This window comes from Trichechus manatus, unplaced genomic scaffold (assembly GCF_000243295.1).
Source record: "Trichechus manatus latirostris isolate Lorelei unplaced genomic scaffold, TriManLat1.0 scaffold00010, whole genome shotgun sequence".
NCBI classification, from domain to species: Eukaryota; Metazoa; Chordata; class Mammalia; order Sirenia; family Trichechidae; genus Trichechus; species Trichechus manatus.
Window position 1 is genome coordinate 16,632,894 of NW_004443946.1, and position 27,616 is coordinate 16,660,509.

Here is a 27,616-nt window from a genome sequence, read left to right on the forward strand (position 1 = left end):
GCCTGCCCTGCCAATCCAGTGGGCGTCGACGAATCCCACCTTAGGAAAGGCAAAGATAGCGAAAATGCGCGTACCGCTGGCTCGTGGGGCAGGAGCCTAACGCCCCCAAGCTGCAGGCTGCGCGCGAGGCGCGGAGGTGCAGGCCGCTTCGGAGACACAGAAGTGTCATTTGCATAACGGCCGCCCCTTGCTTTCCTCGCTCCGGCCGGGGTCCGCCCCTCACCCAACTTGAAATCTGTTGGGTCACAGGCCGGTCACTCCGACCCAAGCAAGCCTGTAGCGGGGCAGGAAGAGCTTGTGCGGGCGGTCCCAAGAGTGGATTGGCTCTGGGAGTTTCCAGAAGGCGGTGGGGAGGCGGCTATAAAAGCGAGGAGCCTAGCGGGCAGACGTTGATCGCGCTCGTGGTGTCCAGTGTGAAAAGGCAGTTAGTTGACACCGCGGATTTTTCTCTCCCGGGTTTTCTCCTCAAGTTTCGCTTGCCTGCCTTTCAGTCAGGATGTCTGCCCGCGGCCCAGCCATCGGCATCGACCTGGGCACCACCTACTCGTGCGTGGGGGTCTTCCAACATGGCAAGGTCGAGATCATCGCCAACGACCAGGGCAACCGCACCACCCCCAGCTACGTAGCCTTCACCGACACCGAGCGCCTCATCGGCGATGCCGCCAAGAACCAGGTGGCCATGAACCCCACCAACACCATCTTCGACGCCAAGAGGCTGATAGGACGCAAGTTCGAGGACGCCACAGTGCAGTCGGACATGAAACACTGGCCGTTCCGGGTGGTGAGCGAGGGCGGGAAGCCCAAAGTGCAGGTGGAGTACAAGGGCGAAATTAAGACCTTCTTCCCGGAGGAGATCTCCTCCATGGTCCTCACGAAGATGAAGGAGATCGCCGAAGCCTACTTGGGGGGCAAGGTGCAGAGCGCGGTCATCACCGTGCCGGCCTATTTCAATGACTCGCAGCGCCAGGCCACCAAGGACGCGGGCACCATCACGGGCCTCAACGTGCTGCGCATCATCAACGAGCCCACAGCGGCGGCCATCGCCTACGGCCTGGACAAGAAGGGTTGCGCGGGCGGCGAGAAAAACGTGCTCATCTTTGACCTGGGTGGTGGCACCTTCGACGTGTCCATCCTGACCATCGAGGACGGCATCTTCGAGGTGAAGTCCACCGCCGGGGACACCCACCTGGGCGGCGAGGACTTCGACAACCGCATGGTGAGCCATCTGGCGGAGGAGTTCAAGCGCAAGCACAAGAAGGACATTGGGCCTAACAAGCGGGCGGTGCGGCGGTTGCGCACCGCTTGCGAGCGCGCCAAGCGCACCCTGAGCTCGTCTACGCAGGCCAGCATCGAGATCGACTCGCTCTACGAGGGCGTGGACTTCTACACTTCCATCACCCGCGCCCGCTTCGAGGAGCTCAACGCCGACCTCTTTCGCGGGACCCTGGAGCCGGTGGAGAAGGCGCTGCGCGACGCCAAGCTGGACAAGGGCCAAATACAAGAGATCGTGCTGGTGGGTGGCTCCACCCGTATCCCCAAGATCCAGAAGCTGCTGCAGGATTTCTTCAATGGCAAGGAGCTGAACAAGAGCATCAACCCCGACGAGGCAGTGGCTTACGGCGCCGCGGTGCAGGCGGCCATCCTCATCGGGGACAAGTCGGAGAACGTGCAGGACCTGCTGCTGCTCGACGTGACCCCGTTGTCACTGGGCATCGAGACGGCTGGCGGCGTCATGACCCCACTCATCAAGAGGAACACCACTATCCCCACCAAGCAGACGCAGACCTTCACGACCTACTCGGACAACCAGAGCAGCGTGCTGGTGCAGGTGTACGAGGGCGAACGGGCCATGACCAAGGACAATAACCTGCTGGGCAAGTTCGACCTGACCGGGATTCCCCCCGCGCCCCGCGGGGTCCCCCAGATCGAGGTCACCTTCGACATCGACGCCAACGGCATCCTCAATGTCACCGCCGCTGACAAGAGCACTGGTAAGGAAAACAAAATCACCATCACCAACGACAAGGGTCGTCTGAGCAAGGATGACATTGACCGGATGGTGCAGGAGGCGGAGCGGTACAAATCGGAAGATGAGGCCAATCGCGAGCGGGTCGCCGCCAAAAACGCCGTGGAGTCCTATACCTACAACATCAAGCAGACGGTGGAAGACGAGAAACTGAGGGGCAAGATTAGCGAGCAGGACAAAAACAAGATACTCGACAAGTGTCAGGAGGTGATCAGCTGGCTCGACCGAAACCAGATGGCGGAGAAAGACGAGTATGAACACAAGCAGAAAGAGCTCGAAAGAGTGTGCAACCCCATCATCAGCAAACTTTACCAAGGCGGCCCTGGCGGTGGCGGGTCCGGAGCCTCCGGGGGACCGACCATCGAGGAAGTGGACTAAACTTGCACTCGAGTCAGCGTAAACCCCTTTTCCTTTCTCTCTTTTTTCTTTTGTTTTTGTTTCTTCTTTGAAATGCCATTGTGCCAAGTACAAAATCTGTTGTTGGAAGTCTTTAGCCCGGTGTATGCATATGAAAGGAAAGGTGCAACAACTTAGTTTAATTATAAAAGCTTAGTTCTAAAGTTTGATTTTAAAATCACTATTTGAGGTTCCTCTTTAATGCATTTTGCATGTTTGCTGATTTGAGCATTTTTGGTTAGCTTAGTTTGTGCATGGAGATTTGTGGGAGATGAGAAACGTGACGTTTGCACACCTGTCCTTGGAAGTTTAGGGCGATAGAAAATATAGAAGCTTGAATTGTTTATTTTTACATAGTACTTTAAAGTGAACATTGCAGTAATGTTAAGGACAGGCATACTTTTTGCAAACAGATGCATAAATACAAATTTAAAGTAAAGTTATAATTGATCTCAAAATTACTGTCTGGGAGTTCTCAATTTTCCCTAACTTTACTGTTTTACGCATGTTGGCCTTTGAGTATGATGCGAAATTTATCTAACCTAATCTTGTCTAATTCTCAGATGAGGTTCCTGCCTTGAATTATCAACAACTTAAGGGGAGAAGATCTGGGTAAATTTTTTTTTCTCTCTCTCTTTAATAAAGAAACCTGTACAGAAACTGGGGTCTTCCAGTGTACCTAAGCTCCTAAAGCCTGGCATAAGTGTTCAAATGAGAACTCACCAGAATATTCCAGCAAAATATAAACTACACTCTGGGGTTAAGTATAAACTACTTCTTTCTCCAAACTAACCAAAACTGAGGCAGGAGTTGTCTTCTAACAGTAGCCACAGGTAGTATGGAAACAAGTTGCTTTCTGTGACATACATTTGCCTGAAACCCGAGCCAGCAGGCAAGCTTTAAAGTGACTTAATATTGAGTCCAAATTTAGTCAAACTTGTTTTAACTTTCATATTCTTGTAAAACAGCTCAATTTAGGAGTTAATGGCAAATTCCATTTTAGGATGCATTTTTTTTCCAGCAGTTATAGTTACTTGGGGGGAGGGAAGGTAATATTTAAATTTTTTTTTTTTTTCTGATTTGAGGCTCATAATGCCATTGCAATGCCTACCTTAGATAACTATAATAGATTTTTTAAAAGGCAAACTACAAGATAGTCCTGTATTTTGTTAATATACAACTTGTCCATTTTCCTATATATCTGGTTTGAGACTGTTGCAGATAGGAATATCCACTATTGTAGGCTTAAGCTTTAAAATTCACATCCTTGGGAAAAGGAGGCTCATGTTTATTTTTTCATAGAGTGGCACCTGCTTCTGATTTGTTCTCTTTAAGGGGAACTTTCCGAGAAATTCAATAAAGCTGATTTAAAAATACATAGTTAACCTAATGTTTTTACCACACATAGACATTTTGGTATCTCTTTCCAGGTGATGTAGATTTGCATCATGTTGTTCATAAGAATTGTAGAAACAATATTTTTAATTTAGTAGTGGACCATTTTGTGTCAGACGGTGACATCAGCTTTTAGAATAATGCGAAGAATTATAATTTAAAAATTAGAACAGATTAGCCTGAGAATATTGGGCTTTGGTAATGACCCTCTCACAAGAGTTGAATCTTACGTACATAGAAGCTTTTTTCTTTTTTTATCAAGTCTCATTGGGGTGGCTGAGTAGGGGGCAAAAAGGCAATTGTGAAATTTTTTCAAAAAAAGCTTAAATTTTTTTAAAGGTGACTGACCTTTAGACTCTGAAAAGCTGAAGATGACTGCAGTTTACCAGTGCTAGTGTTGTCACGTTGGTGGAAAGTTTTCGATGAGGAGGTATTAAGGGTGTTTCATTTGACTGTAGATAGTATCACATAAATATTTGACAAACTACCTTAGTACTTAACAGAGTTAGGTGAATGCTACCCTTAGAGTGACTTTTAACATAAATAGGAGTTTTACAAAGATAATACCCATTGTATTAATCTTTTGTTAGTCTTTTATTTGTCAAAAGTGTTTATTTCTTGCCCTAACTTCAAAATATAATGGAGTTTTTCTGTAAGTGGAGTTTGGTATTAGCATGATTCAGACCTCACTCTAAAAGAGATTAGTTTCTAAGGTATCAGAAAAATGGCTGATGTTAGTCGCCTTGTTCCTATAGCCTGGCCTCTGGTGACTTGCTATAACACTATTCTTAATCTATGTAGATACTTCATTTTCTGTTATTTTGAAAAGTAATTACTTGGAGGAGGGGAGGTAATATTTAGATAATTAGTTCTTAGCTTTCTTGAGGAGTGTTTTTTTAATTCTGTCTTCTCAAATCTACATAGAGCTGAATATTACTAAGATAAAGACACCAAAGTAGCCAGTCAGTGTTTCCAAAAGTCAGTTGAAACTGGTAACTGGGTAACTCCTGGGAACTGCATAGCAGGTGTTAGATTAGCCATAGTCAAATGACAATGGAAAAAGCACTTGATGTAGGACAGGGCTAAATTACAGTTTTTAAGGAATAATTAGCATCTCTTGAACTTGAAAATTAGTAAATTATGCTAGAGACTAGTAGTCATGACTAAAGCAAATACAGCACTTATGGAATGCTAAAGCATTGAAGAAATACATCTCTCAGAATAGGTACTTAAATTCTTCTTACCTGAAATGTCTGATTAACATAGTTGTCCTTGTTCTAAGGCAATAAATCTAGACACCTGTCAAAATAAGATATAACAGGTTGTTTACAGTATTTGAGATATGTGAAATTTCAAAACAAGCTCACTTTAAACATCTTATAGTATTTAATATGTATAATGGAAAGCATTAAAACTTGACTTGTACATTAGGAATATTAATGCTATTTACATTTTTAAACAATGTGTACAATAGGGTATTTATCACCTATTCAGTACGTCAAGGACATGTAGTGAGAATTTAAATGTTTACATATGTATAATCTTCAACAGGCCATCTGGATGAAGTGAAAAGATAATGTTTTTGTGAATTTCAAATACTGGGACCATGATAAGGCATTCACCTACTATAAACTGAATGTAGTTTATAAAAATTGTGAAGTATGTTCCTCTTGATAAATAACACTGGAATTAAATTGAAGTTTTGGAAATTCTTAAAAAATCCAAGCATCACAAGACAGTTGCTAAGGGAATATATATATTTAGGTTAAGGGGCAACAGGAATATTCAATTGCTTCCATTTAATGTATAAACACTTAGGTCTGAGTAAACTGTTTTGAGGGACTATCCTTGAATGTTAAAATTAGATTCAGAATTTCATTCTTGAAAGAGAAATTATGGGTCTTTAGAAAAGCCCAGTATTTATTTTTGATATATCTCTGGGAATGGGAATGTTTTAGGGTATATATGCATTTTGAAATTTAATGGGATACTAAAAGTTGAAATGTCTTTCCCATCAAGATCCATAGGCCCTTTCCTTCACCCTTTTCAGTGTAGATTAGATTATTATGTTTGTGAATTGAAATTTGGGGAAATAAGCAACCAAAAATGGAGTTGCTAATTCAAAATCTGACATTTCTGTTTTCTAACATGTACAGTTTTTTTAGTTAGGGTTACAACACTATGGACATCTGTCCATTATAGCTTTTCCATAGTATAAACATACACTGTGTTCAGTTAATGTCTTGGGCCTAGAACCTGAGACTAGCAATTTAGTTCTATTAGGTAATAATTGACCTTGAATGGAGTCCCTGGGTGGTACAAATCATTAAGGCAATTCAAACCCACCCAGAGGCCCCTCAAAGACAGGCCTGGCAATCTGCTTTTCAAAGCTCACAACCTTGAAAACTATGGAACAGTTCTACTCTGTACACATGGGATCACCTTGAGTCGGAATCGACTTGAGTGCAACCAACAACCTATGACCTTGGGGAGTTTGTCTTAATTAGGCAAAAAAATCTTTCCTTCATGGAACACTCGGAATTACAAATATTTAGAAGGTACCTTTATCCCTACATTATGTGAATTGTTTTTCTTTGCTTTGAAAAGGGAAAAATTCTATTTCCAGTTTAAGTTGTGAATTTCTAATGTCATCATTTTTAAGAAAAACCTAATTGGTGAAAAAATCTAAGCAATCAGTGGGTCATTTTTTAGAATAAATAATGATTTAGAGCTATAAAAGCCATTTTTTCTTTCTTTACTATAACCAGAACTTTTCTTAGAGTATGGTGATACAGAAGTATGAGAAAATCCCTTCAGAGTTATGAAATGCCTTTAAATATTATGTCCCTCTACCACCTGTGAAATAACTTGTCATGTAATTTATATGAGTCATTGTTTTGGTTTCTCAGTAACTTTTACCTTAGTTTTTTTCTGCATTAGACAAACTGAAGTTAGACTATGGTGAGTTATATTAGATCTTGTGTTTTCTGTTAGCATTTCTCCACTCATTGGGATCAATTGCAAAGAGGTTGACTGACCTAGTATATTTAATAAGTTCTTCCTGATAATGATTGTGAGGTGATTGAATTCCATCCAGATTGCTTGGTCTTTGTCCTTTCTGGAGCTTCAGCTCATTATTTTATTTCTCCCTGCTTCCCCACTTCCCCAAGTTAAATTCAGTGGTGAAAGGCTTTTGACAACTGGGATATTCTCATTCCTTTTCAAGTGACTCATCTTATAATAAGCAGGTCTTGAGGCCACAGCCTCAACCCACCACTGCCAATGTGTAGGTGAATTTCAGTGTATCTGAGCCAACCTGAACAGCTACCAACAACTGACTCAAGTGAGTGGAACATGAATCCAGATGATTACAATTTTATACCACTGTAACCAGTGACTGTGTATTGTAGTCCCCTGTGTGGTTCAGTTAACACACTCAGCTGGTAACCGAAAGGTTGCAAGTTCCAGTCCATCCAGAGGCACCTTTCTACTTCCAAAAAATTAGCCATTGAAAAACCCTATGGAGCACAGTTCCACTCTTGACACATATGGGATGGATCACCGTGAGTCATAAATGTCAACTGGTTTTGGTAACCAGTGATTGTGTGTTAACAAGAAGTGATACTGAGACGGCAGTGGTGGTGGAGGGATATAGTGGGATATCTATTACATATTTTTAAGTTTATTAAGGACATATATAATCACTTACTGAGCATCTCTTATGCCAGTTAAGCTGTGGGAATAGAAAAGCAGAATACACTAAGCATTCCCAATCATGTTGCATCTAGCATTGCCTACATTGGTGTTGGAAAAAAATATCAACCAGAATCTGCATGTCAATTTAGAAGCAAGAAGGAATTACAAGACACAAGATTTGAGAAGTGAAAATAAGTATAAATGTAAAAATATCAATGGAGCACCGTCTGACACAAAGCAAGTTTCTTTGCTTTGAGCAACACTAACTTTGTGTATTAAGCCCGATGCTTTACAAACATTACAGCTTAAAAATTCTGATAACCCCTGATTTGATGTTTTCACATGAGGAAGAAGGATGAGAGTTAATTTCTTAGATTCCACAGCTACTGAAGTAGCAGAACTAAGTTTTGAAAACCTTATTTCCATACCTACGTTCTCTTCCTACACTACCTCTCTCCCCCTACCCCACGTTGCCCATTAATCTAGGACCAACCAGGATTTGAACCTTAATAGGTTCTAATAAACCTAATAAAGTTTGGAACAAATGGATCGTCTCTATAAGACTGAATCTAGTTATTCCAATTAAAAAAGTCAAGTGGTTTATCTTCAGTGTTGGGATGCCGTGAGTAAACCAAAGAATTAATCCCTGAGCAGCTTTACTATGGATAAACCAAAAAGTCACCACGAGCAAAGGTTGTAAGGAGGTTGACGGAGCAATAGGCGATGCTTCAGGGATCGCCGGAGAACGCGGTCGCGCAGACGTCGTGGCGGAAGTAGGATCCCCGCCCGCCCGGCGCCTGTGGGCGGTTGCCTCCGCAACGCTGTGACGCGGTCAAGGGGAGGCCATGTTTTCGGTGGCCGAGTTGTATTCGAGGAGGAAGAAGTTGGACCGTCTCTCAGTTCCCCGGCCGGATGTACGTGCAGCCTTGACAGTCTCCACAGGGCAGCCGGTGGGAGGCGCGGCAGGAGCCAGTGCTGCTCAGTCGCGGGACCGAGACGCCCTCGTTTAGCTTTGTTGAGCCTCTTGCCCTCGCCAGAGGCGGGTCGCCGCCTTAGTGCCTGGGGGAGCGGTACTCCAAGTGATGTGGGCAGTTTGTCTACGAAAACAAAACTATAAAGGCGTATTCGGCACACAGAATTGAATTCTGGCTCCGTACGCAAATATTTAGATATTTACGAAGGGTTCCCCTTCCCACTCTAAACTGGTTGATTGCAAAATATCCCTATTGCGGAGGAAGCTGTCTGGCTCTGGGTGGGATCCTGGGAGATGAAAGGCTGATAGGTCAGAATCTACCAGTTAGTGAAAACGGTAAATTTGTTCCTTGCTCACTTCCCCAGAAGGGCGGGGTCAATGTTAGAGCCGGCTTCTCCTGTTAAAAAAACACAACAAAAAAACCAGTCCCGTTGCCACCCAGATGATTCATAGTGACCCTGTAGGACAAAGTAGAACTGCCCCATAGAGTTTCCAAGGCTGTAAATCTTTATGGAAGCAGACTGCCACATCTTTCTCCCACAGATCAGCTGGTGGGTTCCAACGACCTAGGCGAGCGCTTAACCACTGAGCCACCAGGGCTCCTCTTCCCATTAGGAAAATGTATCTCAGCAAATAGGTTAAAGCTTCCCTAGGCATCAGTTTATTGTTGTATGAGCCCAAATTCATCTGTAAATTGCTATGCTGAGCCTTGAGCATGTGCAATCTGAGTTTCTTTCTTTCCTTCCTACTGAAACTACACGTAGAAACAAAAAGGATAAAATCCTGGCTTCAGCTTAAACAACAACAACAACTTTAAATTTCTACATCTTTATTGAATAGAGTTGAGCAACTAGTGGGAATTATTGTGACCTGTGCATTGTAAACTGAACTTTTAATTATTTTTGCTGTAATCATTTCATTTTACAGCATTCGGGGTTACAGTTAGGGATGTGGTACTGGAAAGATGATACCAGAACTCTTGAATTCAGAAGGTAAATTTTAACAAAACTTTATTATCCTTTTAATAAAAATTATATGTGCTGGGGTAAAAAATAATTCAAGCAGTAAAGAAGACTACAAAGAATAAAGTTAATATCTGCTGTGTTGAGGAAATATAAGTAAAAACAAAATCTACTCCCAACCCAGAAAACCTCTCCACAAAAATAGAAGAGAAAGAAAATTTTTATTATTGAATAAGCATTAAGCCAGAATATGAAGCATCACAGGCAATCCGATAAAGAGATTGCAAAGACAGAAAGAAATCTTACCCCTCCCCCACAAAAAAGAAAAAAAAAATGTACCCTTTATATAGCTAAGTGAATACAACCAATGTTTTCAAGATAAAATTGCTAATTTTCTAGCATCTTTATGGTAGGATACCTGAAGCTATGCCAATCTCCTTCAGGAAACTGGGAGGTAGGGGTGAGATCTTCCTTGATGATTACATTCGAAAGAGATAGCTCCCAGGCCCTTGGAACATCTTTATTTACATACTTTTCAAAGAGACTGAGTAAGAACTTGCAGCAATTATATATTTTCTAAAGTAAATGCTAAAAGTAAAAGGCAGGGGTGGGAGTGTTTGGGGTGGAGGTAAGGGAGGTGTCTTCTTTGTTTTTAGTTTGTCTTTGCACTATGAGTTGGAATTGACTCAATGGTGACAGGTTTTTATTTGCCCTTAGGGCTGCAGTCCCACCCTCTAGAGATAACCGTTGTTAACAATTTGAACAGCCTTCCAGGCATCACTTGCTGTTAACATTTATCACCTGCTTTCTATGGAGCCCTGGTGACACAGTGGTTAAGAATTCAGCTACCAACCAAAAGGTAGGCGGTTTGAATCCACTAGCTGCTCCTTGGAAACCCTATGGGGCAGTTCTACACTGTCCTCAGTGGCAACGGGTTTCCTATATGCCAGACACTGCTGATCCATAAAGATCTACAGCCTTGGAAACCCTATGAGGGCAGTTCTACTCAGTCCTGTAGGGTCGCTATGAGTTGGTTTTGGTTTTTGGTTTTGTTTGATCTTTACTGATGCAGCTTGCTAGGTCTTTTCTCCTTTGGAGCCGCTGGGTAGGTTCGAACTGCTGACCTTTCAGTTAGCAGCCGAGAGTTTAATCATTGTGCCACCAGGGCCCCTTTCCTACTATACCATAAGCCCCTCAATGATAGGAATTGTCTTACTCATCTTCCTGTCCCAAACTTCACAAAGTAGGCTGCAATGTCGCTACATCCACAAGTTCTTAGTGAAAGATCATTCGGAGCAGAGCACAAACCAGACACTTCTAATGGAGTGATCAACAGGCGTTTATTACAGAATAAACAGGGATGAATAGAACAGCATGCATCATCATCAGCCTGGGTTCCCTGAAGTTAGGCTTCCGGCCACAGAGTGATGTTAGTGGTATCCTAGCACGCTCCAGTTTGCATCTTGGGAAGAGAATGTCGAAGTTCCTCCCTCCCAGGATTAAATATTAATTGGACAGCCACGTCTACATGCCAGGTAGCATGTACAGAGAGCAGGTAGGAGAAGGGGTAATGAAAGCAGACAATAAAAGTTAAAAGGGGTAATAAAAGTAAACGGCCCCCTGTAGGCAATGGACATCATTTACTGCCCCGTTTAGGCTATAATAGATTTACTGGTGCCAGAGAGGAACCCTTCCTCCTTTACCGCACTAAGGTAGAGTTCTGGCTTTCTTCAGAGGGCAATCATCTCACCCTAAAGCACACACTTCGTGTCCATTAGTAGCTATTATGTCCATTAGCAGCTGGGGATACTGGGGGCAATTATAATATAGCATACCTATGCATCCAGCATAGGCACTCTCCAAATGAATGTTTACTGAACTTGTTCAGTAAACCAGCAGAATTCAAGCACAGCAAGACTAGATGCAGAGGACAAATTAGAAGGCTAGTTGTAGGAGAATTATCAGTAGTTATACAGGTAAGAAACAGAGTCAGAACTAAGTGTTGGTAGGAATAGAGAGCATGTACAAGACTAAGAAATATTTAAGAGATGAAATTGACAGAATATTTGGGTAGAATTGATAAGATGTGGTGCTTGGATGTGAAGGGTAAGGAAGAAGCGGTGTCTGCTTTGGTGATTGAGTGACTGGGGTTGCCCCTCTGTGTACAGAATAAAAGAGGCAAAACCGGTGAAGTGTTTTCAGGTTGCTATGATGTGTTCACATGGATATGTTTCTTAGGCTATTGAACAAATAGGGCTGGAATTCAGGAAAGGAGTCATTTTTAATTATAAATATGATATTACATTTAATGTTAATTAAACATAAGTAATTTAAAGGTTTAATATCATATTAGACTCAAAATTAAACGTTTATATTTCTTAGAATATTTATTTCAGTATTTCTGAGAAATCAGTCATTTCCAAAGCTGTAATTTCAGTTTTTGTTCTCACATATGTCACAGAAGATTCTGTTGAGTAGCTCTTTAAACAGCATACATGATAAAAGGAGTGAGATAGCTTTGGGATTAGACAGAGAAGATAGTCACAGGGGTCAAAATATATGTTAAAGCACAAGAGAATGTAGGTATAAATTTTAAGCGCCAACATTTTCTTTTTCCCATATCCACCTCAGTTCTCTCTTATTATGATGAAAAACAGACTATACTTTTTTCTTGTTCAGCTTGTTTATAAATGAAGTTAATTGTCAGTATTTTTCAAACTTATCTTGTAGTAAAAACTCCATTGCCGTCAAATCAATTCCGACCCATAGTGACCCTATAGGACAAAGTAGAACTGCCCTATAGGGTTTCCAACAGTATAATCTACAAATAACCCACACCAAACCCACCCAGAGGCACCTTGGAAGAGCAGCCTACCCATCTGCTTCTGAAAGGTCACAGCCTTGAAAACCAATGGAGCAGTTCTGTTCTACACACATCAGGTAGCCGTGAGTTAGAATCGACTCTACGGCAACTAACAACGGCAGCAACAGTTCTGTACCCACCAGTTGGACTCCCAGGGTGATTGTAACTTGCAGTCTGAGGCCTGCCACATCGAGCTGCTTAAACACAAAGCAGCTCTAACACAAAAGGGATGCCCACCTATTCTTCATGGTATTCCTTTCCCTGTCTCTCCTAACTGTCCCTTGATTTGTGTACTCACACAGTCTTGTTTTACTTTTTAAATTGAGGTATAACTTACATACAGTAAAAGTATACAAATCTTACGTGTACAGCTTGATAAACTTTTTTAGTTTTGGTTTTGCTTAGGCCCCTGACTGCTTACTAATGCTTGTACAATGACCATAGAGTTTAAGAAACCCTGAGTTAAGTAAAGGGTCCTGAAACCTTCCTGGAGATAGATCAGGCCTTTAGGAAGGTCTGCAGCGGTGAAAACAGAGATAGCTGCTCAGGAGGCAGGATTGCCTGGTGGTTAACCACATGGCTCTGCAGCTAGAGAGTCTCGACACCAATTCTGGCTTTGCCACATGCTAAGTGATCTTGACCCAATTACTTATTCTCTTTCTAAGCTTTAATTTTCTCATCTCTAAAAATGGTGACGATAATACTATTTTCCTCCTAGAGCTGCTGTGGAGATTAAATGAGATTATGCTAAAAGCACTTGAACATAATACATCAAAAAAATCCTTCCAAACTGATCTTGAGTTTTGTGTTTCTTGTAAAGTTATTGCAACTGTTCCAAGTGGAAATGTTTTTTTGTATGGTGGTATTCTGGAGACTGCTCATGGTTAGACGCTGAATGTAAAGTTTGAAGTTTTAATCTGTTGCTAGGATTTCCATGTGTAAATACATGAATACGCCTGTGCCTCAAATTCTCTTCAGCCTCCACTCATAATATAAACTAGTCTAAGATTACATGAGCTGTGGTAATGATAAGATTAATCATTTTCTCCTGGGAAAACGTTAAGTTCTTAATTTTCTTATTTCTATTTCAGTTTTACACCTTCAATAGAACTCAAGGAAAAAGGAAAGAAAGGCAAAGCAGTTCACTTTGCTGAAACTGATGGTCCAGCTTCAGACAGGTAACTTAACTTTCCAACCATGCCAGTGTTGCTGATCACACCTCTCAGCAGAATGGCTTAAGCCTTTACAGACTATTCCCATTATCTTAGGTTGAATGCATACACCCATCAAGGAAAGAACATGTACTATTTCAGAACTATGATGAAAGTTATAGTAGTTCCTGTACATGTATCCCTGTGGTAATTTCAAAATCAGCAAGTTTACAACTTTCTATACCTTTTTTTTAAATTTGAAAATGGTAGCTACACCATAAATGGATGATTTAAATTACCTGTTTTGGATGGAACTGGTATTTACATCTTGTATCAGGCAGTGTGCATTCCTCTCACCCCGAGCATAGTAAATATAGTGTTTAATAAAATGTATTCCGAAATGATCTTCTATTAAATGAAACCTATGCATGACACTCAGGCTCTCATTGTTGTTGCTAGGTACCATCGAGTCGAATTTCGACTCATAGTGACCCCATGTGACAGAGAAGAACTGCCCCATAGAGTTTTCTAGGCTGTACTCTTTGTCTCATGTACTTTGGACATATTATCAGGAGGGACCAGCCCCTGGAGAAGGACATCATGCTTGGTAAAGTAGAGGGTCAGCAAAAAGGAGAAAGACCTTCAACAAGATGGACTGACACAGTGGCTACAACAGTGGGCTCAAACATAGCAACAATTGTGAGGATGGTGCAGGACCAGGCAGTGTTTCTTTCTGTTGCACATGGGGTTGCTATGAGTCAGAACTAACTTGACGGCACCTAACAACAACAATCTGCAGGAGCAGATTGTCAGGTCTTTTCTCCCTCAGAGCTGCTGGGTGCCCACCTTTCAGTTAGCAGCCAAGCAAAAGCTTCCAAAAGCTTCATGAACTTCAGGATAGGTTAATTGTAACTAAAACCTTGCAAAACACTACTGGAGACTGTTATATTCCAAAACAGGTTGGCAGATAAAAGATGTGCTGTGAGAGATGATAAGTCAACTAAAGCCTTAGAGAAACGAGGTCAGCAGGGCTACGTTACACTAGATGATGTTAAATGTGAGTAACTGTTTCCTCATCTTTACAATATGTTGTCTGGTGTGAACCTCTAAGGCAGCTCTTTGTCCCTCTTTCAATTGTCCATCTTCTCTGCTTTCAGATGTTGCTTTGCTTTTGCTACAAGAGACTGAGATGCAGCGAATCTGTTCTTTTACAACATTTATGAAGTATGTAATGCTTATGAGACCACTTTAGACCTTTTGTCCTTTATTTTGAAGTAATTCCATCTGATGGTTGATGACAAATTTGATTTTTGGAAAAAGAGCACAAGACTGGCTCTATGCAAACTGCCCTGTCAGGACTGAAAGACTGAGACCAAAGAATCAGGGAGAAGAAGCAAAAGTCAGGGAGCCCCCAGTGGAGTCCCAGGACCAGAAGTATGGAGAGCATGTTGTCAGAGACCCATAAAGACTACACTGTAATTATCTAACAGTTAAGGGATATACCGATTTACTGAAGCTCAGTTTTCTCACTAGTTATGTTTGACAGCTGCAAGAAGTACTAGATGGGTGATCATCGGAAAGCTACTTTTCTAAGCCTCAGTTTCCTCAGCTACAAAACTGGGGAGTAACAATGTCTCCTTCTTAAGGCTGTGCGTTGAAAGTGCTTCCCATGGCACCTGGTGCTTAGTGAATGCTCAGGAAGAGTTGTGTTCCAGATGCTGTTGGGGCCGAGCCAAGTCCCTCAGCACTGACATGATGCCTGCCAATGGCAAACACCTGAGATTCTCTGCTTGAAGGCTTTATTCCACAGCAGAGCACACTCAGCCTGACCACAGGGCAAGCAAGCTAGGAACACCAGAGAATCAGTGTCCCCAGTAGCAACCCTCCATCAGTGACCTGACAGAGGGAGGGTTGGTAGATAAATGCCCCAGCCTCCTTGCTTGTCATTTGAGGTAACTCTGGGTTGTTTTCTACACTGTCTCCCAGAGTCCCCACAGGACTGAGCTACATTTGTCCTCAGTGATAACTAACTTGTTAACATACCCTTTGCTGGCTTCCTCTCCTTTCGCATCTCACTTCCCCTGCTCCCCTATGGATGTTTCCTGACATCACTTCCCAAATAAACTACTTACTCTCAAATCTTTGTCTCCGGGTCTGCTTCTTGGGGGGCTAACCTAAGACAGGTAGCTATTACTGTCTTGCGAAAAAATCTGCAATGCTCACCTTCATCTTACTCTAAAGGTCTAGGTAAGGAAGGCATGCCAGAGAAAGAATTTCCATTTGGGGCCAAGAAGGACACAGCAAAAGTCTTATAAGAATATTTTGAAAGAAATCATTGTTAAAAACAAATGAGATAGGATTGGTAAATCAGTGCAGTCTTATTGGAGAGTTGTCATTAGTTGCCGCTGACTCACGGTGACCCCGTGTGTGCAGAGTAGAACTGCTCCATAGGGATTTCAAAGCTGTGACCTTTCAGAAGCAGATTGCCAGGTCTGTCTTCTAAGGCACCTCTGGGTGGGTTCAAACCTCCAACTTTTCACCTAGTAGTTGAGCGTTTAACCTTTTGCGCCATGCAGGGACTCTTTTTTTGGAGAGTAAGACTTATGAAAATTTAGTATGTGCATACATTAGCACTTTTAGGAATTTGCTCAAAGATACGGCTATAAGGATAATTACTGGAGCAATGTCTTTAATTTTTTAAAAAGACCTAAATATCTGTTAATAGAGGACTAAACCAAACATAACCTGTTGCCATTGAGTCCAACTCATAGCAACCTTATAGGACAGACTAGAAGTGCCGCATAGGGTTTCCAAGGCTGTAGTCTTTACGGAAGCAGACGGCCACATTTTTCTTTGACGGAACAGCTGGTGGGTTCCAACTGCCCACCTTTAAGTTAGCAGCCTAGCTGTTAACCACAGCACCTCCAGGGCTCCTTAATAGAGGACTAGTTACATAAATTATGAGATGTAAAATACTGTGTTCTGCTGTTTAAAAGAGAGGAAAATCTGTATGTAGTACCATAAAAAAAGATCCATGCTACACAGGTAAGTGACAAAAGCAAATTGTAAAGAATTGTGTGTACAGTATGATCCCATGTATTACCAAAAAAAAATTTTAAAGGCATATATTCATGCATGGTGCATGTGTGTGTGCACTGGGGCATGAGGGGTGTGTGGTGGCATGGTGGTTTATGTTTTAAAAAGTTTAGGAAGAATTTTTATGCCAAACTCTTCTTTTTTAAATTAAAAAAAATTATTAAACTTATTGATATGACCAATTGGTTTGACAATGTTCCATCGTTATTTTCTTAACACTTAAGATATATACACATGAATGGAGTTCCTGGGTGGTGCAAATGGTTAACACACTCAGTTGCTAACCAAAAGATTGGAGGTTCAAGTCCACCTAGAGGCACCTCGGAAGAAAGGCCTGGCAATCTGCTTCCAAAGAAAAATTAGTCATTGAAAACCCCATGGAGCACAATCCTCCTCTGACACGCCATGCGTTGGGATTGACTCAATGGCAACTGATACTGGTACACATTAATACAAAGTATTTCACTTATAACCACATATATTCTTTGCTCTTCTTTCACTTTTCGTTTGTACTCTATAAAGGATTGAATTTTTATTTCGTTGGCTATATCATATTAATATCTGGAAATCCTAATTATGCCTTTAGACAGCATTAAGTAGAGCGGAACATTTGAAGACAAAATATATGAATAATAGTAATTACTTTACATACTAGCACACAGAATAAATCCAGTACACTGAGAAATAAGCCTCAGATGCCACATCACTGAGATGACCATGAAGGGCCTAGTATAGTGAACTGTGTTAGCTATCAGTTTTTTGTATACCAAACTCTTAACAGTGACTACCTGGGGAGTAGGATGGTGACAAAAGGATGAGGGAGAAAGAACTTTTTACTTGATACATTTCTGAACATTTTTAAAATAATGAAAATATATTATTTGTATAATAAGAACTTTTTTTAAAATGGAAACTAATTGATAAGCAAAACTAAAAGAATTTAGTGTTTGACTTCCTAAAAAAGTTTTGTTTCTAAAAATCAAATTTACATCTTCACAGTGTAGTATATAGAACTTTAAATGGTGAGTTAGTTGTGATAGGCATAACAACGTATGTTTCCACTTATGCTGTGTACCCATATTTTTTTTATGAGAAACCTTATGTTTGAAATATGTTACTGTACTAATTCCTTTTTATTTTTTTAAAAATCTCACCATAGGAATAAGAATCTTGACAATTTCCTCATGGCATTATTATACTATTTATCTCATTTTTTGGAAAAAATCTCACTGGAAAAGAAACCCAAAAGCTACATGGTGTGAGTAGGATTTTTTAATGTGCTTTATAAATTTATCATCACCAATATTAAAAGTAATCTTTTGTCTAGAGTAAAGAAATGATGGAAATTTTTAAAGCCTGAAGTATACTTAAACATTTTAATGGAAGGAGTTTGCCAGCTTTTAAAACTCACTGAATAACTCAGATGGGATTTCCAGTAACAAAATATTCCTAATAATATAGACCAGCACTACCCAATAGAAATGTAATGAGAGCTATATGTGTGTAATTTTAAATTTTCTAGTAGCCATATTTAAGAAATTTTTAAAAATAAGGTAAAATTAATTTTAATACTATATTTTGTTTAACCCAGTGTCTCCATGTAATCAATATTAGAAAGTTATTAAGATATTTTACATTTTTTTCATAGTAAGTCTTTGAAATCCAGTGTCTATTTTATACTTAAAGCACATTTCAATTTGGACTAGTCACATTTCGGGTGCTCAGTGGCTGCTGTATTGGACAGCACAGATACAGATGTTGTCTGTATGCTTTTTATGCTTACAAAGTTCTGTTTTAAATCATTTTTAAGTGTACAATTCAGTGGCATTAATTAGATTCACAGTGTTGTGCAGCCTTCACCACTATCTACTTCCAAAACTTTTTCATCACCTCATACAGAAACTGTACCATTAAGCAATGACTCTCCATTCCCTCCTCCCCTTGGTCTCTAAAAACCTCTAATCTGCTTTCTGTCTCTATGAATTTGCCTATTCTAGGTATTTCATATAAGTGGAATCATACAATATTTATCCTTTTGTGTCTAGCTTATTTCACTTATATGTTTCTAAAATTCTTGCTAAAGAGTGCACAGGCATCTAATAAAAAAAAAATCAACAACTAAGAATTAAAAAATAATTAACAGATGGCCAAAATGACATCTAAATCACAGAAGAAAACAAAGTTTCTTAGGCTATTTATGAAGAATTTAACTGCTTTTAGGCAGAAGTGGCTCAGAGCTATACACCCAGGACAAGAATCTGGGAACTCAGAGTCCAGAGCAGAACAATGCCTCTCAGGCTTAGTGACCTTTCGCAAGCCATGGAACTTTCTGAGTGCCCAAGCTGCGCTCCTCAGGACATGTGGAACCAACTCAGTGATTTAGTCGTTAGGAATGCTGGCTAGAGTCATTAATTTACTGCTGCATTATGTTTTCAAAACGAAAAACCCTTGTATGAAAATGTTTTATGGATAGATAAATATATCTGCACAACAGTTTTGTAAAAACCAAATGACTCAAATACTGCTGCTTTGGTAAAGCCATCATAATGTGCAACAGCAGTGTTATTTGAGGACTGCATTTCACAGCTCTGCAGCCAGAGATCATGAAATGTTTCCTATGGTAGCAGTCAAAAGGGGTAGAGCCAGCTGTGGGCTTAGGGTTTGAGTATTCTTGCTCTTCCCAAATAGAAACTTACTAGACTTTGGTGGTATTTTAGTTTATATTTCACAGGGTGTTTTCTAATTGTGAGGATTATTGCTAATCTAGCAAAAATATTTGTTTCATTTCTTAATTTACAGGAATGGATTAACAGAGAAGAAAGGTTTTAAAAATGGCCTAAAACTTACTAGGATACAGTAGTACAAGGTAGACTGTTTCTTAGAAGGAGTCAATACAGAATGATGAAAACCAAACCAGTCCAAACCTTAAAATTATTGATTCTACAGCATTGTGTCTCTAAAAATATCATAATAACTTTTTATGACCAGGCTTCCAATAATCAGTTGGTTTACTTATTATAATAGAATTAAGTGTAGGTTACATTGAGGTATCTGCGCAAAAAGAAGTTTAAGAAAAAAATTGATTTTAGTCAAACTAGTGAGGAATAACAGGGATCATAATAGTACCTGGTTTGCAAAGATATTGTGCATATTAAAGAGATAATGTACCACCAATGACCACTCTTGACGGAACCAACAGAGAGTCCCTGACGGAGCGGGAGAAAAGTGTGGAGCAGAACTCAAGTTCATGTAAAAAGACCAGACTTAAGGATCTGGCAGAGACTGGAGGAACCCCGAAAACTATGGACACCTGATGCTCTGTTAATCCAGAACTGAAATCATTCCTGAAGTCTACTCTTCAGACAAAGATTAGGCAGTGCTATAAAAAAAAAACATAATACGCACAAGGAGTGTGCTTCTTAGTTCAATCAGATACATGAGACCAGATGGACTGCTCCTGTCCGGAGGCAGGATGGTAGAAGGCAGAAAGGGACAAGAACTGGTTGAATGGACACAGGGAACTTGGGGTAGAAAGGGAGAGTGTGCTGTCACTAATGTCACAAAACAATATGTGTATATACATTTTTGTATGAGAAATTAACTTAAGCTGTAAACTTTCACCTAAAGCAAAGTGGAAAAAAATAATAAAAAAGAAATGTATATTATTTTAACGCAGTTCTTGGCATGTGGCACTTCACCCCTGAGAGGAATGCCTAGAATTTAGGACAGGAGAGCAGAGAGGGATGTAGAAGGGTGTCCAAGATGCATTAAATGGTTTTAGGTGATTAAAAGCTCTAACTCCAGAAGAAGGAATCTTATCCTCATTTTACAGATGAAGAAATTAAGGCTCAGACAGGTTAAATATCTTTTTAGAAATTACATGCCTAGTAAGTGATAGAACTGAGATTAGAACCCAGGTCTGTCTAATTCCCAAGCCTGTGCTTTAACTGCTATGCAACAGCACCCACCACACCCTACCAGTCAACTATGCTTTTTTTCAGAGTTTAACCGTTTATCTGGGTTTATCAGAGTATATCCATTTCAGAGTTTATCCTCTGCCAAAGACACAATTATATGCAGTTTTAAACATTATAACAAATATTTTCAGTTATTACAGTCTTCATAATTATAATTTTTAACAGCAGCATAACTTTCCATCAAGCCAATGTATGTTAATTGACTTACCTATTAAGAGGGAGTATAGTATAGTGGTTAGGGTACAGACTTTGGTACCAGGCAGCCTGGGTTAAATCCCATGTCAAGTTATAAATGTCAAGTCCTTTAATAGTAGCTGACTGTATTACTATTAATTACTTTTATCCCTCTATTTTATATATTTTGGCAATTTCCAGTTTTTTTGATAAGTAATATTGCATTGAATAATTTTATGCATAAGATTTTCCACTTAGTTTTAACTGACTTTTTAAAAGAATACATTTCTAGGCGAGAGATTACTGATCAAAATTTGTGATCATTTCTATGGCTCTTGAAATTATTATCAGATTTTTTTTCAAAGGATTATGCCAATTTTATGTTACCAGCAATGTACAAATATATCAGCTTCATCCAAATTTTGTCAGCATTGGGTATTGTCATTATTTTTTATTTTCTCTTATTTAATAGGTATAAAATGATATCATTTGTACTTTTTAAAGGATATGCTTATTAACTCATGTGAACAGCAAACGGGTAATATTTAAGACAGTGTTACAAAATGAAGTTTGGCAGCAGTATAGGTGGAATGGTTTCCAGACAGGAAGCTTTCATGTGGTCAGGACAGCTCTGCTTGGAATTTTATTGCTAGATTAGCTCCCCTTAGCTATTGTTGCCATAGCTTTTCCCTTTTTACCACATCAACCCATAGGCTCTTTGTAAATAAAATATATTACATTTCTAAATGTGGTCCAAGGATTACCTACCTCAGAATCATGTAGGGTGTTTATTTTAAATGTCATTTCCTGGGCCCTATCCAGAGCTACTGAACCTTGGAAAAAGGGTTGCATTAGGAAGCTGCACTTTTCGCGAGCACTCTAGGAGCACTGGTGGTGAAGTGGTTAAGAGTTCAGGCTGCTAACCAAAGGGTTAACAGTTTGAATCCACCAGCCGCTCCTTGGAAACCCTATGAGGGAGTTCTCCTTTGTCCTGTAGGGTTGCTACGGTCGACTCGATGACACAACAACTAGGCAATTCTTACTTAATCCATATAAATAGTAAAGTTTAAGAACAATTAGTCTGAAAGTGTCAAGGCATTTCTCGATTGTTGTTGTTTGCTTTGTTTTGGTTTTAATAGCTAGACTATTAGCTACTGGAAGCTCTGGCAAAGTAGGGGGGAAGTGCAGGGGTGGGGACTACAGAGGGAAATGGGGAGGCAGGCACAGTGATGGCCATTGCGGGGTGTCAGGATGTGTGTTTAGGTCATATGGAATTTGAGCATGTAAAGTTGGAGCCTGCCTACTGTATTTATCTATCTGTTCCAGAAACTCATTCCAGTGACTCACAAGTTTCCTCATCAAATGTGATAACTTTTTGTGGTTTGAAATTCATATGTTATCCTAAATTCATTCCTCTCCCCAACAGTTTATCTTCATGTGGTCAGTCTAGTGGATAACATCAGAAGGAGCAGTTATTTGTCCCTGTTATTTCAGTTGGTTTAAATCTTTCTGACAGTTGAAAGGCAGAGAAGAAGCTAGTGACACTTGACTTTTCAGTAATAGCACATTGGAATGTCTTGTCAGCAATATTGCTTCTTTCTATATCATACTGCAAAAACTTCTAAAATTATGCTTCAGACATACTGTAACCTAAGAACAGGTTGCCTTTTTAAAAGTTCCTTTGCAATTCAATTGAAACCAGGGCCATGTATTCACAGGGGAGCAGTATTACTATAATTGATGTCAAAGTTTCCAGAGTAGTAGTGCTCAAGTGCCACCTTAGCAAACACAGCTACACTCAAAACTGAGAGTAGGCCCAAGTTCAAACATAGAACCCCCGAACTCAGTAATAACATTGGGAACCCATGGGAAGCTGAGGTGGGACAGAGCCTCTACAGTTGTTTTACCAAAATAGCAGGAGAATGGGCTGCTGACTATCCCAGCAACCTCTATAGGTAATTTGTTAGTTGAGCTATTCTATATAAGTTAGTACTACCTGTACATAAAATTGAGGATATGTAGCATAAAGAATTTAGAAAAAAGAAAATGCACCATAAACTTGAGATGTTAAGTACAATGATAAATATCAGGGGACTTTGAGGACCTCCCTATGCCATAGCTCAAATAAAATAAATAATGAGTGAACTCTGACCCACTTGTATTTCTTCCAAAATAGTTTATAATTCTGACTTTTCACTAATTAATATAGGCATTTTCCAAAATTACTCCAAATGGTCATTTTTCTTTTCAGGGCTCTTGTAGAAAAAAAAGAGATGAAATTGGTTTTAAGTAAGTTGGATATAGCACAGAAATACTTGGCACAAAAGTATTGTGTCCTGGTACTGGGCCTGGGAATGCCCGACAAGCATCACATGTGCTGTGGAAGGTAAGGGCACACTTAGTTCTTTATTAGATCTCTACTTGTTTATTCACATCTACCTTGTTTCTGATGCTATTCAGCATTTATACAAGTTCTTCCATTCCCTGGTTAAACTATTTACCTTTCTTTTCTAGTTTTTAAAAATGGGGTTTTAAAAATGTTAAAATCTTTGATCCATTTGAAATTTGTCACAACATATCACATGAGCTATGAATCTATATTTTTGTCTTTACTAATATCCAGTTTTCCAATAGTATTTATTAGTAGTGGTTAATTTTATTTTATATGTTATCTTCACTAAGCTATGATGCCTGGTTGTTTGGTCAAACATTAATCTCAGTGTTGCTATGAAAAAAATGATTAACACTGATAATCAGTTGACTTTAAGTAAAGCAGATTACCCTCCATAATGTGAGTAGGTCTCATCCAGTCAGTAGAAGGCCTTAAAAAGAAATGATAAACATATTATTGGACACTGGAAAAAAAGGTGATCCCTGTTATAAGGTGGTAAAGAACTTAAAACCCATAGATTAGTTTAGGAAATAGTGTCATCTTTACTATATTAAATCTTCTCAAAGAGCTATAGATGTATTTCTCCATTTATTATATCATCCTTTATTTTGCTCATTAAAGTTTTACATAATAATCTTTAAATGAATTTATTGTGGTCCTAAGTTAAATTACCACTCAAGTACTTAATGTTTTTATAACAATGTGGGATTTTTGGTTTATTCATTTAGTTATATAAGTACTTCATGAACATTTCCCAAGTGTAAAAATTCAAACAATACACTAACTAGTATATAGAGTTGACGATGAAAGTCTCCTACTCCTTCCACCCTTCCTCAATCTCATTCACCTCCCGAAGTTAGATATTGTTACTTCTAGTTTGGTGTATGTCCTAGTTTTATATCCAGTTACACATATGCACTTACGTGGTGGTGGTTGTTGTCTTTAACATGTGAGATGCTGTCGACCCTATGTACAGCAGAATGACACACTGCCCAGTTCTGCGCCATTCTCACAATCATTGCTATGTTTGAGCCCACTGTTGCAGCCACTGTGTCAATCCATCTAGTTGAAGGTCTTCCTCTTTTTCACTGACGCTCTACTTTACCAAGCATGACTGGTCCCTCCTGATAACATGTCCATCCTCCCTTCTAAGGAACATTCTGGCTGCACTTCTTCCAAGACAGATTTGTTCATTCTTCTGGCAGTCCATGGTATATTCAATATTCTTCACCTACACCATAATTCAAAGCCATCAATTCTTCTTCGGTCTTCCGAAGTGAATATGAAGTGATTGAAAATACCATGGCTTGGGTCAGGTGCACTTAGTCCTCAAAGTGGTATCTTTGCTTTTTAACAGTTTAAAAAGGTCTTTTGCAGCAGATTTGCCCAATGCAATACGTCATTTGATTTCTTGACTGCTGCTTCCATAGGCATTGTGGATCTGAGTAAAATGAAATCCTTGACAACTTCAGTCTTTTCTCCATTTATCATGATGTTGCTTATTGGTCCAGTTGTGAGGATTTTTGTTTTTTTCATGTTAAGATGTAATCAGTACTGAAGACTGCAGTCTTTGATCTTCATCAGTAAGTGTTTCAAGTTCTCTTTGCTTTCAGCAAGCAAGGTTGTGCCATGTGCATATCGCAGGTTGTTAATGAGTCTTCCTCCAATCCTGATTCCGTGTTCTTCTTCATATAGTCCAACTTCTCAGATTATTTGCTCAGCATGCAGATTGAATAAGTATGGTGAAAGGATACAACAGTGACGCACAACTTTCCTGATTTTAAACCATGCAGTACCGCCTTGTTCCCTTCAAACAACTCCCTCTTGGTCTATGAACACAATAGAGTGTTCTGGAATTCCCACTCTGCAACGTTATCCATAATTTGTTATGATCTACACGGTCGAGAGTGCCTTTGCATAGTCAGTAAAACCACAGGTAAGCATCTTTCTGTTACTCTCTGCTTACAGCCAAGATCCATCTGACATCAGCGGTGATATCCCTCGTTCCATGTCCTCTTCCGAATCTGACTTGAATTTCTTGCAGTTCCTTGTCGATGTACTGCTGTAACCATTTTTAATTTATCTTCAGCATAATTATAGTTGTGTATGATTTATAAAATTTTAATTGTGCTTTAGGTGAAAGTTTACAGCTCAAGTGAGTTTCTCATACAAAAATTTATACACACATTGTTATGTGACCCTAGTTGCTCTCACTATAATGTGACAGCACACTCCCCCTTTCCACCCTGGATTTCCTGTATCCATTCAGCCGGCTCCTATCCCTTTCTGCCTTCTCATCTCACCTCTGGACAGGAGTTGCCCCTTTAGTCTTGTTATCTACTTGAACTAAGAAGCACACTCTTCATGAGTATCATTTTATGTCTTATACTCCAGTCTAATCTTTGTTGGAAGAGTTGGCTTTGGGAATGGTTTTAGTTCTGGGTTAACAGAGAGTCTGGGGGCCATGTCTTCTGAGGTTCCTCTAGTCTCAGTCAGACCATTAAGTCTGGTCTTTTTATGTGAATTTGAGTTCTGCACCCCACTATTCTCCTGCTCTGTCAGGGACTCTCTGTTGTGTGCCCTGTCAGGGCAGTCATTGGTGGTAGCTGAGCACCATCTCGTTCTTCTGGTCTCAGGCTGATGGAGTCTCTGATTTATGTGACCCTTTTTGTCTCCTGGGCTAATATTTTCCTTGCATCTTTGGTGTTCTTCATTTTCCTTTGCTCCAGGTGGGTTGGAACCAATTGATGCATCTTACATGGCTGCTCGCTAGCTTTTAAGACCCCAGACACCACTGAGCAAAGTGGGATGTAGAACATTTTCTTAATAAACTTTGTTATGCCAGTTGACCTAGATGTCCCCCAAAATCATGGTCCCCAGATCCCCACCCCTGCTACTCTGTCCCTCAAAGTATTTGGTTGTGCTCAGGAAACTTCTTAGCTTTTGGTTTAGTCCAGTTGTGCTGACTTCCCCTGTATTATGTGTTGTCCTTCCCTTCACCTAAGATAAATCTTGTCTACTTTCCAGCTAGTAAATTCCCCTCTCCCTCCCTCCCCACCCTCGTAACCATCAAAGAATGTTTTCTTCTGTGTTTAAACCTTTTTTTGAGTTCTTATAATAGTGGTCTCATACAATATTTGTCCTTTTGTGAGTGACTAAATTCACTCAGCATAAAGCCTTCCAGCTTCATCCATGTTATGAAATGTTTCCCAGATTCATCATTGTTCTTTATAGTTGCGTAGTTTTCCATTGTGTAAATATACCATAATTTGTTTATCCATTCGTCCATTGATGGGCACATAGGTTGTTTCCATCTTTTTCCTATTGTGAACAGTGTTGCAGTGAACATGGGTGTGTGTATATCTATTCGTGTGATGGCTCTTATTTCTCTAGGATATATTCCAAGGAGTGAGATTGCTGGATCGTATGGTACTTCTACTTCTAGCTTTTTAAGGAAGTGCCAAATCGATTTCCAAAGTGGTTGTACCATTTTACATTCCTACCACCAGCAGTGTATAAGTGTTCCAGTTTCTCCACCACCTCTCCAACATTTATTATTTTGTGTTTTCTGGATTAATGCTAGCCTTGTTGTTGGGGTGAGATGGTATCTCATTGTAGTTTTGATTTGCATTTCTCTAATGGCTGATGATCGTGAGCATTTTCTCATGTATCTATTAGCTGCCTGAATGTCTTCTTTGGTGAAGTGCCTGTTCATATTCTTTGCCCTTTTTTAAATTGGGTTATTTGTCCTTTTGTTGTTGAGGTTATGCAATATCTTGTAGATTTTAGAGTTTAGACGCTGATCGCATTTGTCGTAGCCAAAGTTTTTTTCCCAGTCTGTAGGGTTTTTTTTACCCTTTTGGTGAAGTCTTTTGATGAGCATAAGTGTTTGATTTTTAGGAGCCTCCAGTTGTCTAGTTTCTCTTCTGATGTTTGTGCATTGTTAGTTATGTTTTCTGTTTATGCCATGTATTAGGGCTCCTAGCATTGTCCCTATTTTTTCCTCCATAATCTTTATCATCTTAGATTTTATATTTAGGTCTTTGATCCATTTTGAGTTAGTTTTTGTGCATGGTGTGAGGTATGGGTCTTATTTCATTTTTTTGCAGGTGGATATCCAGTTATGCCAGCACCATTTGTTAAAGAGACTTTTTTCCCCCCATTTAACGGACTTTGGGTCTTTGTCAAATATCAGGTGCTCATAGGTGGTTGAATTTATGTCTGGATTCTCAATCCTGTTCCATTGGTATATGCGTCTATTGTCGTACCAATACCAGGCTGTTCTGACTATGTGGCAGTATAATAGGTTCTAAAATCAGGTAGTGTGAGACCTCCCACTTTGTTCTTCTTCTTCAGTAATGCTTTACTTATCTGGAGCCTCTTCCCTTTCCATATGAAGTTGGTGATTTGTTTCTCCATCTCATTAAAAAATATCGTTGGAATTTGGATCGGGATTGTGTTGTATCTGTAGATCGCTTTGGGTAGAATTGACATTTTCACAATGTTGAGTCTTCC

At 40.0% G+C, this 27,616-nt stretch overlaps 2 protein-coding genes across 2 annotated transcripts in view; both read left to right on the forward strand.

The window, feature by feature from the left end:
* The first annotated feature begins 351 nt into the window (after nt 1–351).
* Nucleotides 352–7,726, forward strand: HSPA2 (heat shock protein family A (Hsp70) member 2). The gene is made up of 2 exons (XM_004370949.3): nt 352–2,416; nt 2,986–7,726. Exon 1 carries the CDS (start codon nt 497–499, stop codon nt 2,402–2,404), a length of 1,908 nt encoding a protein of 635 aa, XP_004371006.1. The 5' UTR covers nt 352–496; the 3' UTR covers nt 2,405–2,416; nt 2,986–7,726.
* Nucleotides 7,727–7,835: 109 nt separating this feature from the next.
* Nucleotides 7,836–27,616, forward strand: part of PPP1R36 (protein phosphatase 1 regulatory subunit 36) — a 39,185-nt gene continuing 19,404 nt past the window's right edge. Inside the window, exons 1-7 of the mRNA XM_023726276.1 lie at nt 7,836–8,427; nt 9,414–9,478; nt 13,403–13,489; nt 14,422–14,519; nt 14,620–14,686; nt 17,718–17,816; nt 22,961–23,095. Of these exons, the coding sequence (XP_023582044.1) occupies nt 8,359–8,427; nt 9,414–9,478; nt 13,403–13,489; nt 14,422–14,519; nt 14,620–14,686; nt 17,718–17,816; nt 22,961–23,095 (620 nt within the window). The 5' untranslated portion in view covers nt 7,836–8,358. The remainder of the gene's footprint in view (nt 8,428–9,413; nt 9,479–13,402; nt 13,490–14,421; nt 14,520–14,619; nt 14,687–17,717; nt 17,817–22,960; nt 23,096–27,616) is intronic.